The sequence below is a fragment of the Myodes glareolus genome, chromosome X (genome assembly GCF_982192425.1).
Source record: "Myodes glareolus chromosome X, mMyoGla1.1, whole genome shotgun sequence".
NCBI classification, from domain to species: Eukaryota; Metazoa; Chordata; class Mammalia; order Rodentia; family Cricetidae; genus Myodes; species Myodes glareolus.
Window position 1 is genome coordinate 115196279 of NC_142053.1, and position 17576 is coordinate 115213854.

At 44.7% G+C, this 17576-nt stretch overlaps 1 protein-coding gene across 1 annotated transcript in view; it reads left to right on the forward strand.

Moving 5' to 3' along the window:
• Positions 1–2208: 2208 nt before the first annotated feature.
• Nhs (NHS actin remodeling regulator) overlaps positions 2209–17576 on the forward strand; it is a 335750-nt gene continuing 320382 nt past the window's right edge. Inside the window, exon 1 of the mRNA XM_048440661.3 lies at positions 2209–3248. Within this exon, the coding sequence (XP_048296618.3) occupies positions 2696–3248 (553 nt within the window). The 5' untranslated portion in view covers positions 2209–2695. The remainder of the gene's footprint in view (positions 3249–17576) is intronic.

A 17576-nucleotide genomic window follows, 5' to 3' on the forward strand; every position in this document is an offset into this window, starting at 1 on the left:
ACTCGAGGAGATCAAAGCCAACACCAAAGTCTTCTATTTTATTTTTATTTTTTATTTTTTAGCTAAACGGCATTGTTAGCAAAGAGTAGGATTACAGGAGAGTAAAAAGAATCCCTCCTTTTGTACAGTTGAATGGAGCTTTGATTTGCTTCCTGGTCCTGAATCTGTGCTAGTCACTTTTAGGCTAGCTACTCAGATAGCTAGCCTGTTGTTCAGCTGAAATACCCCCTGCAATCTTCTTTCTCCTCTACCTTGTCCCCCACGCCCTTAAGATCACTCTGACTGATCCATAAAAGGAATCCACCAATAATCTCAAACCCCATTCAGGAGTGAAAGCCACATAGCCTTCATTCACTGGATGTGCAGGTGGATGGGGTTAATAAGATAGCTCTAGGTATGTGGCCCTAACTATAGGCAGGGCAGACAGCTGTCAATAGGCTTGGGAAGTGGATGCCTCACACACTCTACTCTCCTTTATTCTTCAGTGTAGTCAGAGGGTAGAGTCCGGTTTATCCACCTAGCAGAATTCTTGTTCAGAATTTGGAACATGTTAAAAGGTGCCAGGCTACATTCTAAATTGGCCAGCTCTCTGGATTTGTGATATAAAGAACACATGCTGAAAAACAGCTCAAAAACACTCTCTTTCTTTTCCTTTCTATTAGGAAACAAAACCAAAAAATAAAGTTGTAAGAACTGCACAGTGAACTGCAATCTGCACTTTGCTTGGACTCACTATTTTGGTCACTATTTCCCTCTTTGCCTGTCATACTAATTTCATTATTGTTGTCATCACCACCACCACCAAATCATTTATGTGGACCTTACAGACATTATGACCCTTTACTTCCACAACCCCAGCCTTGATTTTCTTTTACGAGCAGGGATATTCCTTCACCAATATTATTGTTATTATTATTATTAGTAGTAGTAGTAGTAGTAATAGTAGTAGTAGAATAAGATAGTCTCTGTCAAAGCCTTTGTGACTAAAGTGTAGGCTGATTCCAAGTGCTGAGAGTTATGCTCTGTATGGAAGCCCTGTCAAGGCAGGGAGCACAGAGGGCACACCACTGCTTGTCTACAGGTCTTTATTGATGCCACAAAACGTATTTTTTCTATGTTCTCTTTAGATACATGGAATGAAGATAGCATTCTCAAGATCTGGCTTGTGACTTTAAATTTTATTTATTTATTTATTTATTTAACAGTATGCATTGTGGAGAGATAAAAGTTTTTTTTTAACCATTCTTAAACTCCGTTTAGGTTTTCAGCTGCCACCATCCAGCCTGCACATTACTGCAATTGAAAATGTATGCCTTTTAAGAAATTATACTTTTTAGTTAACCGAAGGGAAAACTTTCCATTCTTCTGTGAATCATCATGTCTCCCATGGGGAACTTTAAAAACCCTGTGTTGGATTAACACAGTAGGGTGACAAGGAGGTAATCCGATTCATTTCACTTAATGTGCAATGAATTTTGCAAGCAACTTTCTGGGGGGTTTGCTCACTGATCATTTGGGTCTCTTTCATGATGTTCTGGAGAAGAAGGCTCCCAGAGCAAACCAAAGTAGGATACCAGAGAAATGTATAAACCAACAGCACTCGGGCCACTCCTGCCACGTGGGAATGCATCCATGCTGCGTCACCCTCCCCAACTGTCTCCGGAGAACACAGCTCCCGGGCACTTTAAGGAGCAACCCTGTTTCCCCCTCTGAGAACCAAAAGACTTGATAGAGCTGGAATTCTATGGAGCGACTTGCTCCAACACGAATCCACAGCATCCCCAATACTTTCCTCCCTCTGAACTGGCTACCAGCACCCCCATTCTTAACTTGAGGACTCCCAACCCCCACCTTTCAGAAAGTCTCAATTCTAACCTCTGAGACGTGTGTGAGAAAGTGTCTGGGCGCAGGAACGCACCAGGCGCGGTCCGGCCACCAGTGACTCCCAGCGGCCGCACAGGGCGCTGCGCCCCACTCCGCCCTGGCCTCCCCCGCCCGGCGTCCGCCCCGCCGCCCCCGCGCCGCCTCCTGAGCCAGGGCTGGAGGCGGATTCCTCTGTCCGGGTTTTCAGAGCGCCTTTCCGAAACCTCCTCCCCGCCCAGAAAGGGAGAGAGATCCCAGGCGCAAACGCTCCCCGGAGCGGCCGAGGGGCGCGCGGGAGAGGCCTGCGCCGGGGTACTTTCAAACTGAGGCGCGCGCACACACTCACACCCACCACCCACCCCACCACCCACCCACCCATCCACACACGCAGACACACACACATACATACACACGCGGACACACACACACACACACACACACACACACACACACACACACACCCATTTATATAGGCGGCAGCAGTGGCCAGGGCGGCGGCAACGGGCTCAGGAACGATGGAGCTGAGCCAGCTGACCCCGGTTGGAAGCAAGTGAGGAGGACCCAAGCACACCCCGAGATTTCTCTGCCCAGCGCTTGTCATCTTTCCTAGACAGCCGTGCACCCGGAGGAGGGCAGGTCGGACTAAGCTGTGAAGGAGAGGGTGGAGAAGAGGAGGAGGCCAGGTGAGCAGAAGAGCCCTCGGCGTGTCTGGACAGCCCGGATCGTTCCTTGCCGGACTCCTGCCCTCTTCTTGCTCAGGTGGGCGCGCCAGGTCCCTAGCTTACAAGGGACACTCAGAGGAGAACGGAAAGTCGCGGCCCGGCTGTGCGGGATGCCTTTCGCCAAGCGGATCGTGGAGCCGCAGTGGCTTTGCCGGCAGCGGCGCCCGGCTCTCGGCCCAGATGAGGACACGAGTGGAGGTAGCGTTGAGCCGCCGCCCCTGCAGCCGCCTGACCGGCGGGAAGAGGCCGAGGCACCGGGGTCAGAGGAGCCTCCCCTTGTGCCCCCTGCGCCTCTCCCACTGCCACCACCTCTGCCGTCTTTGCCGGCGCCGGCCGAGCAGGCTCAGCAGCCACCGGACGAGGCGCGCGAGGCCGGGGAGGAGAGCGTGGCTGGGGTCCCGGAGGCAGCATCGGCCACGGGCGAAGCGTCCACGGCTGCGGCCGAGGCTATGCTGCTCATGCTAGATCTGTGCGCCGTCAGCAACGCTGCGCTGGCCAGGGTCCTCCGGCAGCTCTCGGACGTGGCCCGGCACGCGTGCAGCCTCTTCCAGGAGCTCGAGAGCGACATCCAGCTTACTCACCGCCGCGTCTGGGCGCTTCAGGGCAAGCTCGGCAGCGTGCAGCGCGTCCTCAGCACGTTGGACCCCAAGCAGGAGGCAGTGCGTGAGTACCAGCGCCTTCCATCCTCCAGGGTACTAGACTCCAGCGCCGCACCCTCTTGCAGTCCCCACTTGCCTCGCCGCAATCTCAGCCCTGAGGCGCGGCGCCTGCTGCTACTTGCACCTTACTCTTGCTTTCTTTCCCCTCTTCCGCTCTGAGATCCACCCCAGTCAACCTGGGTTGAGTAGTAGGGTGGCCCCTGGCCGATGCAGGGATACAGGCACCGAGAGTAGAAAGTTAAAAGGACGGCCTCTCAACTCATAGACATTCGTGGGACTGAGAACGGGCAGGAAGCAAGCATTTAGAAAGCAGACAAGAGGTAGAGAGAGTCTGTCATTTACCACTGGGACATATATGCCTTTCATGTCCTTGGGAAGAGGGAGGGGTGCAACTCTTGTAGCTTCTAGGAGCCAGCTACTGGGTTACACCATTGGGGGCTTCAGTAGTGGGTGTCCTTTTAAGATGTCTGTGGGAGACAAGCTGCTTTGTCACACTTACTGTGACCTCGGGTGCCCGGGACTCATGTCTTTGGAAGGTGTGTGACCTAGTCCAGCATCACTGGCTGACTGCCTAGAATAAACTCCAAAGTGCTCTAGTAAGAACCCTGGGATCAGCAAAGGCCTTAGTGAGAAACTGGAAGGGAGGAATGCCTGGGGGTGGAAAAGAGATCTCTGACCGTCTTCTCTGTCCTGAGTAACCTAGGGCTCTTAATGAATGCCTCTTTGGAGTATCTGTCTTCTGAGCATCCTGCAGGCTCTTCTTCCTCTGCCTTAGTTCCTTGTCGCACAAATCTAGACTTAGGTGTGAACCAGTTCAGCCAGGCAGGTTACAGTGAGAGGGTGAGGAAGGAGATCTAGAAGACCCCCTGGGCATCTTCACTGCACATTGACTTCACTCTTGCAACACTGCACACCTTCTAGAAAGTAGTCTCTGTTAACTACTCTAAGGGCCATTCACTCCTCCCCCACTGGGGCACGGTCTCCCAAACCTGGCAGCGACAGAATCATTTAGAAAACGACTCAGGCGGTGGACAAGAGTACTGGATTGGCACGTGGGTCCTTTGGTTCCTGGTTCAGTTGAGATGCTCTGGGGGAAGGTGATGTCAGCGGTTATGACTTACGTAAGAAGCCCTTTCTGTTGCTGCAGTGGCTGCTCCGGTGTGAGGTGGTCACTGAGTGCTGCACCAGGCAGAGGAGCTTCAGCAGCGTGCTTCCCAGGAGGACTTCCCTGCACCTCTGTTGGGCAGCCCAGTCCAGCCTCTTGGCCGGGCCTCTTGGCCTAGCCTGCTGGCTTAGCCATTCCTTTCCCTCACCCTTTCCTCTCTGGAAGAACCCTTTGAACCCCGCCCCAGGAATTCACTGCTTTTCTGCAATAACAATAATAATAAGCGTAATGAATAAATGATGTGCCCGATCAGCTTTCGCAGCTATAAAAGACCTGGAGTTGGGTTAATGACTAGTTGTTTAAAAGGGCAATTCCGGGGATGAGTTCTGGAAAGAATTAGGATTGCCCTAGGCCAAGTCGTATTTTACTTTTGGGACTGGAAATGAGCACTTTAATCCTGCCTTCTTTTTACCCCAAACCACCCAGCAGGGACAGGCCCTTCACTTTCAACAGTGCTGATATTTGGGTAGTGCGGTTAGGGGGGAGTGGTGACTTCACTTCAAAAGAACTGGAGGGAAGTTCTGCAGACGGTTGAATGGTTGAATGGTGCATACATTTTCCACGTGCACGTGTGACACAAACATAGCTCTTAAACACAGTTTACACTGCCAAAGTAGCACTCCTCACTTGCCTTTCTATTAGTGGCACCAGGTAGGCAGTTATGGATCTAGGATCTAATGGTCCCGTCAAGCCATTTTCACTATCAGAGTATAAACGGATGGAAAATGAAGTTAGGGGAATCATTAGTGTATTGATGTTCATGTATCCTTATACACGAATAAATAAAGATGGACTAATCTAAGATCCAGGGAAGATCTTAAAATTAATCATTTAAAATACTTTCTTCTAAAATGTTTTATTAACTACTATTGCTATTGTTATTGTGTGTGTACATGATGTGGGGGTGGGGTGGGGCACATGGAGATCAGAGGGCTCCTTTGTGGACTCAGTTCTCTTCCTCCACTGTGTACATTCTAGAGACAGAAGGCTGGTCACCCAGGTTGACTTGGTGGTGTCTTTACCTGCTGAGCCATCTCACTGGCCCGCCTCTTCAGTTTTTTTTTTTTTCCTAAAATGCGTTCTTAATACTTGGTGTCCTGATTTCTCTCTTCTCTTATCCATCTCAATGTAGGATGGCTATGTTCTTGTCATAACCTCTGAGAGTAAAGGTACAGTATTTTGCATCTTAATTTGACTTTCCCAAACTTCAGAGCCTGAGGCAGGGCTGTCTATGCCAGTAGTTTGAGAGGGAGTCCACGGAAGCACATGGAGGGAGTGGGGAAGTGAAGCAGGAGGGGTAGAAGCCGAAACTTGTGAGGAGGTTACTACTGCAGACGCTTTGGAGTCAGCCTAGCTGGAGGCCCTCGACTGGCGTGCCATGTCAGATGCCCTTCACTAGGAGGAGGGCAGGATGAAAGCCTGGAATGGTTCTGTGACGATTCTCCCTGGGTAGATGGAAAGTAACACCTGAGCAAAATTATCTGACTTCCAGCGCCAACCCCATGTATGATTCAAGCATGTCCCTGGGGGCCGGATAGCTATGAAAAGCCTGTGGTTGTACACATGTGTGTCTGCAGGGGTTCTCTTGGGAGGGCAGAAGGGCTGATAAGAATCCCAGTGATATCAACTATGCTGTGCACCCCCCCTTTAAGGTTGCTCCAGCCTGGAGGTATTTCAAAGGAAAAAGGTTTCCTATTTTTGTGTGTGCCTCTATACCCCCATGTTTGTTTTCCTTCCCAGATCGAACGCACACTTTTCTGCTACTCTACCCTCAGGGCTGCTTCCTGTCGCCCTGACTCATGGTAGGGAACTTTTGGTGACTGGCCTGATCTGATATACATTTCTGTGAAGTCACTTTTGAGGCAAGTTTAGACGGGTAAGGTAGTTACTATCTAGTCAACTAGTACTGGGCACTAGAAATAAGGAGGAAATGGTCAGATTCTGAACTAACTCATTTTGGAAATATAATTGACAGGACTTACTGAGTAGATTAGGTACAGGTTATGAGAAAAAGTAATTCACATGTCAGACCCGCAGGTTCCTTTGCTTAAATAATTCAAAGCAGGTGATGACATTTACAGAAATACGGAAGGCTACTGGGAAGGTGGACATTGTCATCTGAAGGCAATACAATCCCTAGCTTTCTGTTTTGAGCCCTGCTAAGTTTGAGGTGTCTGATGAGTGTTGAGAGTGATGGGTTAGATGTGTGAGGCGAAAGCCTAAGAGAAAAGCCCAAGCTGGGGATGAAGATGTGAGACAGAAAGATGAAGAAGGCATTGTGACACCTTGGAGCTAGGGACAGCAGAGACAGGGAAGGAGCATGGTACTTGCAGAAAGGTACCAATGGTTAGGCATGCTTGAATTCCCCAGAAGGGAGCAAACTGGTGCTGAAGCCCAGGGGAGCCCGACTTTGAGTTTCATAGAAGAGAAAGAAAGAAAAAGAACATTCAGCAGTCTAGGAGAGTTGGATGTTGTGCTTCACACCAGTAAATTGCAGCCATCCTGGACTAGACACACACACACACACACACACACACACACACACACACACACACACACGCACAGAGAGAGAGAGAGAGAGAGAGAGAGAGAGAGAGAGAGAGAGAGAACTCCTGCTTCATAAAACAAACAAAACGTCCCTAGTGCTACATGTAAGTCAGTGGTAGAGCTCGTTTAGCATGTACATGTACAAAACCCTGGGTTGGATGCCAGTGCTGAGGGATAAAAGTCTAGAATGACAGGGCAGTGTGATACAGTGGAAGCCAAAAGGAGGTGTGGGGGGGGCAGAGTACATGCTTAGCATGTGTGTAGGAGTGGGTAGAGGAAGAAGAGGATGGGTGGAAGAGGAAATGGCAGTGACTGGTGACTCCTGTAATGAGTTTTGCTTTGAAGGGAAGTAGAGAACTGGAGTAGAGGCTACAAGAACACACCGTATGGAAGGCAAACTTCTTTCGGCATCAGCATGTTACGCATGCCTGGTTTCCAAAAAGAGGGGGAAATTGGTACCGGGAAAGAGGTCTGGACAGTTCTGAAGTCCTCAAGAAGCCGAGGTGGGGTAAGATGAAAATACATCTGGAGGGAAAGTGACAGATCTAGGCTGAAAGGCAGGTGAGGTGAGCTGGTGGACTGACAGCGGTGGAGGTGGGGCCGGGTGTTTCCCATTGCCATTTAAAAAAAAAATGACATCTATTTTCTCCATGAAGTAAGTGGTGAGATCATCAGCTGAGAGGGTGTTGGCAATGTGAGGAGAGAAGTCAAGGTGTGACTAGGCTGTCTCAGGGGGAGCGCGGATGCAGTAAGGAAGTCTAGTGGGATTATCTGGCTGCATGGAGGGCCTTCTGAGATTTATGGCCAGAAACTTGAAGCAAGTCCAGTTTTTCAGTCACTAACACCTGAGGCTTTGGAATTACTTCATGGGACTCAATGCCAAACTGTGCATCCTTAGACATTTCGTGTTATTGGTCTTTTGGATACTGCTAATTACATTTAGTTATTGAACTTTTTAGTGAAATTTGCATTAAACCTGACATTCCTATGTTTTTTTTTTAAAGCATACAGATCCTATGTGGTTGTGTTGCTGAATTTTCACAGAACAGAGGACTCAAGGAAAAACTCCTCAGATCAAGAGACAACACATTGTTGTGCTCTCTAACAGTCACTCCACCTCCCTAGGGTCGGCACGCCCCTGACTTTCTCTTCCAATAACTAGGTTTCTATAAAACTTTTGAACTTCACGTAAGTGCTTGTGCACTTCTTAGTGTCTATGTTATTCATTCGGTATTACACTGGCAAGGATCTTCCATGTTGTGCATGCATAATGGATTGTTCATTGTCTTTGCTGCATAAAGTTGTGGGTATCTACCATAATTTGCTGATCCATTCTCCTGACAATAGACATTTGTTTCTATTTTAACTCTATAGTCATGAATGCTTTTGGCTACATGCCTTCTGTAGTTTTAGTTTTTGAAACAAGGCACCATATATCCTAGGCTGACCTGGAACTTGAGATGTAGCTAAGGATGATCTGGAATTCCCGATCCTTTTCCTACTCTATCTCTGGAGTGTTGGGATTAAAGCGACCATACCTGGCTTTGGGCAGTGCTGAGGATCAACCCCAGGGCTTAGTTCATGCTAGGCAAGCACTCTACCAACTGAGCTACCTCCAGCCCCTCATCCAACTGACTGGTATGCATCTAAAAGTGGGATTACTGGGTCAAAGGGTATAGGTACGTTTGGCTTTAATATATGCCACCTGACTGTTTTCTAGCTGCGTGCATTGCTTTTTATATTCCCAGGAGTTCCCATTGCTCTACAGCTTCACCAGGACTGGACCCTGTTAAGTAACTGTCACTCTGGCAATAAGTGTAATAAAACCATAGTAGTTCTAAGTTGCACTTTGGATAGCTTTTGAAGTTAACCTTCTTTTTGTGTTTTAAAATTCAATTTGGATATCCATTTTTCTGAATGAGTAGTTCAAGGCCTTTACTCCTTCCTTTTTCTTTTACTCCCCTTTAAATAAAGTTTTTGGTCCCCTTTTCTTATTGCTTTTTTTCTGAGTATTTTTTTTAATTTTGTGAATATGAGTTATTTGTCATTTTTAGGTACTGCAAAATGTTATTTTTCAGTAGCTTGCCTTTTGACTCCTTTAGTGTTATAACTTGGTGAGCAGACATTTATATACCTATGTTGTCCATTTCTTCAGTTTTTTCCTTTACAATAAGCTTTTTGTTTCTCTTCTGGTTTGTTTTTAAACAAATTCTTCATTAAACCTTGAGCCATGAAGAGATCTCATCAGTTCTAAAGTTGATTTTGCCTTTGCTGTTTAGATCTGTTATCTATATGGTATGAATTCTTTGTTTGTTTGTTTGTTTTGTTTTACATTTTGGATATTTTATTTTGTAAGCACCTTATGTTATTTTTCCCTCTTTTTATTTATTAAAAATTTCCACCTTCTCCCCACCTCCCATTTCCCTCCTACTCCCCCCCTCCCCCTCCCTCTCCAGTCCTAATGAGACATGATTTTTCGATGTAGGTAATCCTTACTGTCCTGGAACTTGTTATGTAGAATACGCTGGCCCTGAACTCACAGAGATTGGCCTGCTTCTACCTCCTGAATGCTAGGAATAAAGTTGTGTACCACCACATCTGATTCGCAGTGGATTTTTGTAAGTGGTGTGAATCAGGAGACAAGATTATTTTCTCCACATAGATACACAATTGTCCCACTGCCAGTCATTGTAAAGGTGTCACTTCCCATTTCACCACAGTGATACGTCTGTCACTCATCAAGTAGATGCCTTATTATTATTATTATTTTAAATTTAACATTTATTTGCATGTGCGCATGTGTACCTTAGAGTACCTGTTGAATCCAGGGGACAGCTTGCAGTTCTCTTCTTTCACCATGTGAGAACCTGGGATGAAACTCAGGCCATGAGGAGTGATAGCAAACACCTTTACTTTCTGGGTCATCCCTCTTTGTCTCATTTTGTTTGTTTATTTATTTATTTATTTATTTGGCTAACACTTGCTACTTTCATTACTCGTCAGCCTCTGCGCTCCTGTGCACCAAGTACTCATTTAACCTTCCCGTCTCCCCGGTGAAGGCTTCTTACTGCATACTCGGCCTGAGACTTTTGTCTTTGTTTGCTTGTTGCCAAGTGGAACAGGCTTGTCCTTGCATATAGGGAAAGGTAGAGGTACCACCAAGTTAATGCCCCTGAGGCAGCACCCAGAAGTGGACTCCAGCTATAACTCCCTTGTTCTTTGAATGGGAGAAGCTTCCAGCCATGCTCCGTACAATTCACCAGTAGAACTGAGCAGCAGTCGCCCGTGGTTATGATGTATCTGGTGACATAGCCTGCATTTGCTGCTTCTTTTCCTGCTGTCACTTTACCTCCAACTGAAACTTCTCAAGAAGCCCAAACCGGGGCAATTTGCTGGGTCTTTTTTTTTTTTTCCCTTTGTAGTGCTGGAGATGGAACTCATGGCCTCACCCATATCAGGCAAGCACACTATTGCTGTGCTCCATCCTAACCTAATCTGTTGAATCTGTAAATGATGAGGATAAAGTCCAGGACAAGCATCCAGGTGATGCATTTCATCCTTTTTCCTTGAAAGATTTTATGCAGTATTGTAGATCAGATACACCTTCCAGAATGCTCTGCAGTGGGCCTGGAAATAGCTTCTGTTATTAGCTACTGTGACCACGGTTGGAATTATTCGGATGGGAACTCCATAGTACTGTGACAGTGAGAAGGAACAGGGAAGAAAAACCTCAAGTCTGTGTTGACAAAGCACATCTCGATTCCTCAATCAGCCAGCAGATCTAGGCTCTCTATTTAAGAAGCTTGGTTTCAGCTAGAGCAGATATGAAAACTGCTAAATCCTGAAATAACTGGGGGAGCGAATACATTTGGGAGAGGAATCATTTGGGTTGTTAATTCATTATGCTTTTAGAAGATCATGTTTTCCCCCCTCATTCTCTCTATTCTATCTACTGCACATAGCAATCCTCTTTAGCCTAGCTAATGTGTCTTCTTGGATATTTTCGTACCTGTGATTGCTTCTTTTCTTCTGGCTCTCTCAAGTGAGTTTCTCTGAGGCAATATGAGTTCCTAACTGCTCCAATCAAAGCTGCTTTTAAACCAATCCCAGAATGGTTGAGAAGAAAGCAATTTCTCAAAGGCTAATAATTCTAGGCTATAATGGCCTAATAACCAACCAATAACAACACAACAACACATTTCTCCCAGATTTTTCCCATTGTACTAGGTTGGACCTTTTTTGTTTGTTCATGAGACATGGTCTCACTATGTAGCTCTGACTGTCCGGGAATTTACTTTGTAGCCAAGGCTGGCCTTGAACTCACAGAGATCTTCCTGCCTCTGCCTTCCTAGTGTTGGGATTAAAGGTGTGCACCACTGTGCCTGACTGACGTTTGTTTATTGAGATAGGGTGTTATGTAGCTTAGGCTGATTTCAAACTCCCTATGAATCAGAGGAGAATGACCTTGAACTGATCTGAATCCTCTCAAATGTGCCTCTGGAGTGTCGGTGTGATGATAGGTGTGTACCTTCATTCTAGACCCTGGGCTCGGCTTTGAAATAAAAAATGACTGAGCTACTTTATTTAGGAAACATTTGGGGTTCTTCGGGGCTGATATTCATATGGCAGAAATGAAAACGTCTTTCTCCCGATATGTGTGGAGGCCTTTTCTGTATGTGTCATTACAAAAGTGAAACAGCCTAACAGTCTCTCTAAAATGTCTTCAATCTTAGAGCTTTTAATTGACTTTTAATCTTTGGTGACATATGCAGTGTCTCCTATTGTCTCACATTATTCCAGGAGTCTTAAGGATTGACCCTTAGAGTCAGTGAGAATTTTAAACAGAGTTAGAATTTTCTCTTGCTACTTCTCCCTATTTTCCTTTTACTCCATGTCTTCATTCAGGTTTCTATTGCTGAGATGAAACACCCTGACCCCAAAGCAAGCTGGGGAGGAAAGGGTCTATTTGGCTTACACTTCAGCATTGCTGTCCATCACTGAAGGAAGTCAGGACAGAAACTCAAACAGGGCAGGATCCTGGAGGTGGGGGCTGATACAGAGGCCATAGAAGGGTGCTACTTACTGGCTTACTCCTCATGGATTACACATCCTGCTTTCTTATAGAACCTAGGATCACCAGCCTGGGGATGAAATCAACCACAATGGACTAGGCCCTCCCCCATCAATCACTAATTAGGAAAATGTCTTACAGCCGGATTCTTATGGAGGCATTTTCTCTATTGAGGGTGTCTCCTTTCAGATAACTCTAGTTTGTGTGTCAAGTTGACCTAAGACCAACCAGAACATTCCATTAAAACAATCATGGGACAAGGCTGAAAAGAGAGTTTGGTGGGTAGGGTGCTTGTCATGCAAACTTGAGTATTTGGAATCAGTCCCCAGAACCCACGTAAAATGCTGGATGTATTGGCACATGCTTGTAAACTTAACACTGGGGAAGCAGAGACAGGAGAACCCCTGAGGCTCTCTTATCAACTAGCATGCCTTACTATGTGAGTTTCAGGCCTAGGAGAAAGACTGTCTCAAAAGAACAAAACAGGTGAATGGTTCTTGAGGAACCCTGTCAGAGGTTGACTTCTGGCCTCCGTACACTTGGTTACACTTATGCACACACACAAATGTACACAAACATGCATACACACAGAAGCACACACAAAATCATGGAACTCGATATTTTGTGTGCTATTCTACTGAAACCGGATAACAGGGGTGTGACGGCACAAAACAACAATTACAAAATTTCTTGATCACGATTTTGTATCTTAATAATAAATAGAAATAAAATTAACGAAGTCGACATGAGTTTTCAATGTAAGAACTTCATTATAGGTTTGAAATTTGTTGAAACAACATTTTAAATAGTACTCTGACTGGACACCGCATGGTGTGACCCAGAGGGCAAAGACCCTGTGTAGCTCATTTTTATAAGTGACTAAGACAGATATAGGCAATTTCTGTTTCTCATGTAATGCTCATCTCTCAACCATTAATGAGTATGAGAAAGAGGGTTTACGTTTACTAAGAAAATTATCTGTGAATATAGGTATCCCTATTCTGAAAAAAATAATTTTTAAGTGTTTAAGGTCCTCAAAATGAAATAGGCCAAGTATAATTGTAACTTGGCAACTTTGGTGGTGCATGCCTCTAATCCCGCTTTCAGGATGTCAAGGCTGGAAGATTTGATTTTTAGGTCAGTTTGGACTGTGTGGTCAGTCTCATATTCTCTCTCTCACACACATACAGAGTTAATCTTAATTTAATAAGAGTCACAGAATTTGGGGGTCTTAAATTTGAAAAAAAATCTTAGTAACTGATAGAAATACACTTCCCATCCAGAAATGTCCCAAATAGTAGTCCCCATGAGACCCTTGGCATTGGAGAGTGGCCAACCCGATCTTGATTTTACTGCTGGACGGTTCTTGTGCTTATAAGGTCCTTATCTCCACTGGCATCGCATCTTTTTGTAATGCTAGCCTTTTGTCCTAGTTCTGCCGCTGAAACTGTGTAGCATCTACTTTTAATCTCTTTTCCAGTCTCTTTAAGTAGAGGTAGGTTCATGTCTATGGTTTCTCCTAAACTTTCTTCAGGCCAGGTTAGATGACTTCAGTTACTTAGCTCCCCCAGTGAAATTTTCTAGTTCCCCTTTTCCTGGTTGCCATATGTTGCAGGCGCAGAATGTGAAGAGACCTATTTCTTCTGCTTCTACCAGTAATTAGGACTAAGGTGGCCTTTGTTTTAACCATCACACTATGCTGCTGATTAGCTATTGCTATTATGCCCCAGTAAATTCCCTTGTTTAATGTGGTAGATTTTAAACTTGAGATTTCCTTGATTCTGTGCACAGTTGATATTTTGAGCTTGAATGTTGTGAGACTCTTCCGTTGTCTTTGCTGAACTGAATCTTGCTTGCTTTGCTCTTTCATTTCCAATCAGTGGTGATGGTTTAATGTCTTGATTCAACGTGTCAGCTACTGCCCCCAGCATTTTGTTCTTTGCAGCTACTATAAACATGATTCTATGACATCACCCACATCTCTGATAAAATTATTGTTCGGATGGACTCAAGACCAGAGCTCACTGGCAGGCAGTACTAGCAACATCCTTCTAAGTTGACATCTATTAATCAACATTCCTTGGATGCCATTATTGCTGAAGCCACAGATGTACCCCCCCACACCTCCCCATCCTAACCACATTTCTCCACCTTGCCCACAAGATCTGTCATCATGAGCAACTGTCGAATGGTTTGCTGAAATCAAGATATCACATGTTTGTAGCATTCCTTTGATCTCCTAGCCTAATAGCCCCATTCAAAGGGAAAATAAGGTTAATATGGCTCAAACTAGACCTATTAATAGCAATTAGATGAGCCATTTTCATCTTCTTGTATATAATAGGTAAAAAGCTTATTTTGACAAACCAACATTGTCATTTTGGCTATGGAATAACAGTATTGTAGCACTGCAAGGGGACTCTTTGAAACCTACAGCCTATTTCTCGTGCTCAAGACTGCCTTGTTTGTGACAAGCAGAGAATTCGAGTTTTGTCTCTTTCTTTATTTCTTTTAGGGTCCATATTCTTTGATCTACAAGAAAATATTGAGAATTTAGGACCTTTGGAGCTTCCTTAAGCTTGGTTTGAGGAAGGTTGGGTACTATCTTGTGAGCCAGGAAAGTGGGAACATTTGTGGTGAGGAGTATGGATTCTGAAATTGGACTGTGTGGGTTCTGATACCATCTTCACCCTCTCAACATTGTAGTACTTTTGGCAGCATGTTGCATATCTTCTTTTCTTCATCTGCTATGGAGTGGAAATAACACCATTGACTGCATCATGTTATTGAGAGAAGTTAAAGTGGTTATTGAGCACAGTGCCTGGCAGATCAACTCTTCTATTGACACTGTACTGCATCAGACAGAGTAGAAGGCATATATTGCTCCTTCCAAGTAGGTGAAAGCCTCTGCCTGAATCTGTGAAATGCAAGGTCAGAAGAAGGATGTGGCTAGCTGATCAAGAAATTCTGATTCTCAATATGACCAGACATTAATTAAGGTTCTTTTTTTTAATGACCATTTTTGTTACTTCTATAAGCATACAAAAAGTGATTATCTTATCCTTCAGATTTATTCATTTATTATGTATCAGACACTTTTGTAGACACTTATGTTTGATAAGCAAACATAAAGCAACTATAAGCCTGTGTTCCAAAGGAGAGAGATAAACCCCATACAACAGGATATATGAGGAAATTCCAAAGCCTTTAAGGGAGGACATCCAACTGCATGGGGCTAGGATGGTCCTGTTTAGTTAGGGTATTCTAGTGAGCCTCACTGAAGAAGCTGCATCTGAGCAGTACTGGAAGGAGGTAAAGTTAATTGTGCACATGAGCGGAGGAAGATTCTGTTGGTAGAGGAAATCCATAGCTTTTACAGAGGCCCTGGGGTAAACACAAGTCATGCACAATTCAGTGATGACAAGGAGTCACAGAAGGTCATAGTGGTGGTGTCTATGAGATGAGGAAGGGAGTGAGGGGGGATAGACCAGCATGGCAAGATGGAAGTAGATAGCATAGAGTCTGGTAGGTCATTGCCTTGGCAGATACAGTTTTGCTCTGAGTAGAGTGTCAATCCTTCAAGATGGGAATAATGTGACTAACTTAGAGTTGAAAAGAGTCCCGTGGGTTATTGTGTGGGGAGACCTGTCAGAGACAGGGGAGTAGGGGCAGGGACAGCAGGTGAGTGTTGGCGGTGAGAGCAGAGAGTGCTTTGGTAGAAGCACTGGAAAATAATTGGATACACCATAGAGCTGTTGACATTTTGGTTTCATGGATAGGACCGGGCAATTCAACTCATACAGATGGGCAAAACTAGAAAAGAAAAGAAGACCCTCTTCCCTCATCCTCTACTAGATTTACTCTCAAGGAACCCATGCTGTAGTCTCTTGTGATCCTTTCAAGAGATTCTCACATAGATTCAGCAGATTCTCACATATAGATTCATGAAACCAGTGCTCTAAGGGAGTAGGTACTTCTCTGAGAGTTTTGTTGGATAGTATTAGTTTTTGTCTTGGGGAAAAATGAAAGTTGTTTTAATTAATATCCCCTTTAAATGATGTTTCTCACTTAAATAGAATTACATTACTTTTACCCTCCTTTTCTCCCTTCAACTCCTCCCAGCTACATGCTCTTAAAACCCTCCCGTGCCTTCCACTAGCAAGTTGATAGCCTCTTTTTCTTTGATTATTATTGCTATATACATATGTATTATATGTTTGTATACACACATATACACAGAGATATAATACACACACACACACACACACACACACACACACACACACACACACACACACACACAACCTCCTGAGTCTGTCTTTGTTGTTTGGATGTATATGGTTTCAAGACTGAGCACTCTGTATTGGGCAACCAATATTGGAGCTCATTCCTGGGGGATGCTAATTCTCCTTTTCCCAGCAGTCAGTAGTTTTCTGTTATTTGTCTAGGGTGAGACCCCTTGAAATCTCCCCACGCTTGGCATATGTTATAACAGTAATATATACTGAACTTGAATGTGCAGTGATGAGTTTTAACAGCTATTAATAAATCTACTTCTGTAATTCATATTACCCTAAGACAGAGACCATTCTCCTCACTCCAGATTATCAATATTTCTTTGAAAATATTACAATTGTACTAGAAAAGCAGGGTTTGAAGTTAAGTGGCCTATGATATACTTCTAACTGGGGCTGCCATGTGAATATGACCACAGAAGAAAATGACTCCACAGAATCTTCTGCAATCTCAAGAAGTTTCAGACTTCCAAGATAAACAGCAGCAAGAGTTTTTCCTTGCTTTTGGTCTGAGGCTTTTTATGATACCTTGCTGCTGGCTTTTATGGAGAAACAGGGCTTGCTTAGACAAGAGTAAGAATCTTGTTTCAGAGGGCTGAGGAATAACTTAGAACCAGGATCTTTTTAAAGATAAAGCTACAAACATTTCAGAAGACATTAAAAAAGATCTCTTGCCTTTGACACATTTTTCCAAGCTGCAAAAAATGCCGATTTGTAACTACACTTTAAGTCTATTCCAATGCTCAAAATTCTTATGGAGGGTGAGAAAAGATGTTTAGGGTCTGATTTCTGATGACTCTGTCTAAGCACATCTGGATTTGTGAAACAAAACCCTAATTCTAGAGTTGAGCTACTCTTTTTTGCTGTTCGTACCAGACATCTAAGAGCGAAGAACTGGTAAATATGAGAGCAGATGACAGCCAGTGAGACATACTGCTCACGAGAATACAGTATCAATATTTACGTTTCTCTCCAGCCTGCATGTGAACTCCATTCCTCAAGCCTGTATTTATATCTTAGTAAGGCAACTAAAGCTGTATTTCCCCTTTTAATTTGGCACCAGAATTCTGCCCACTTCAGTCTGCCCCTTTTGCAAGATGGCGCCTGTTTATTGAGTATTTGAGCTTAACTGAGAGGAGGAAGTACAGCGGGAATAAATAGAAAACCTCTGAGAAGAAGTCAAGGGAATGTCTGTTTTACAAACATGAGACAATAGGTCTTGAAGTTCTAACAATGTGTTTGTATGTTGAGCGG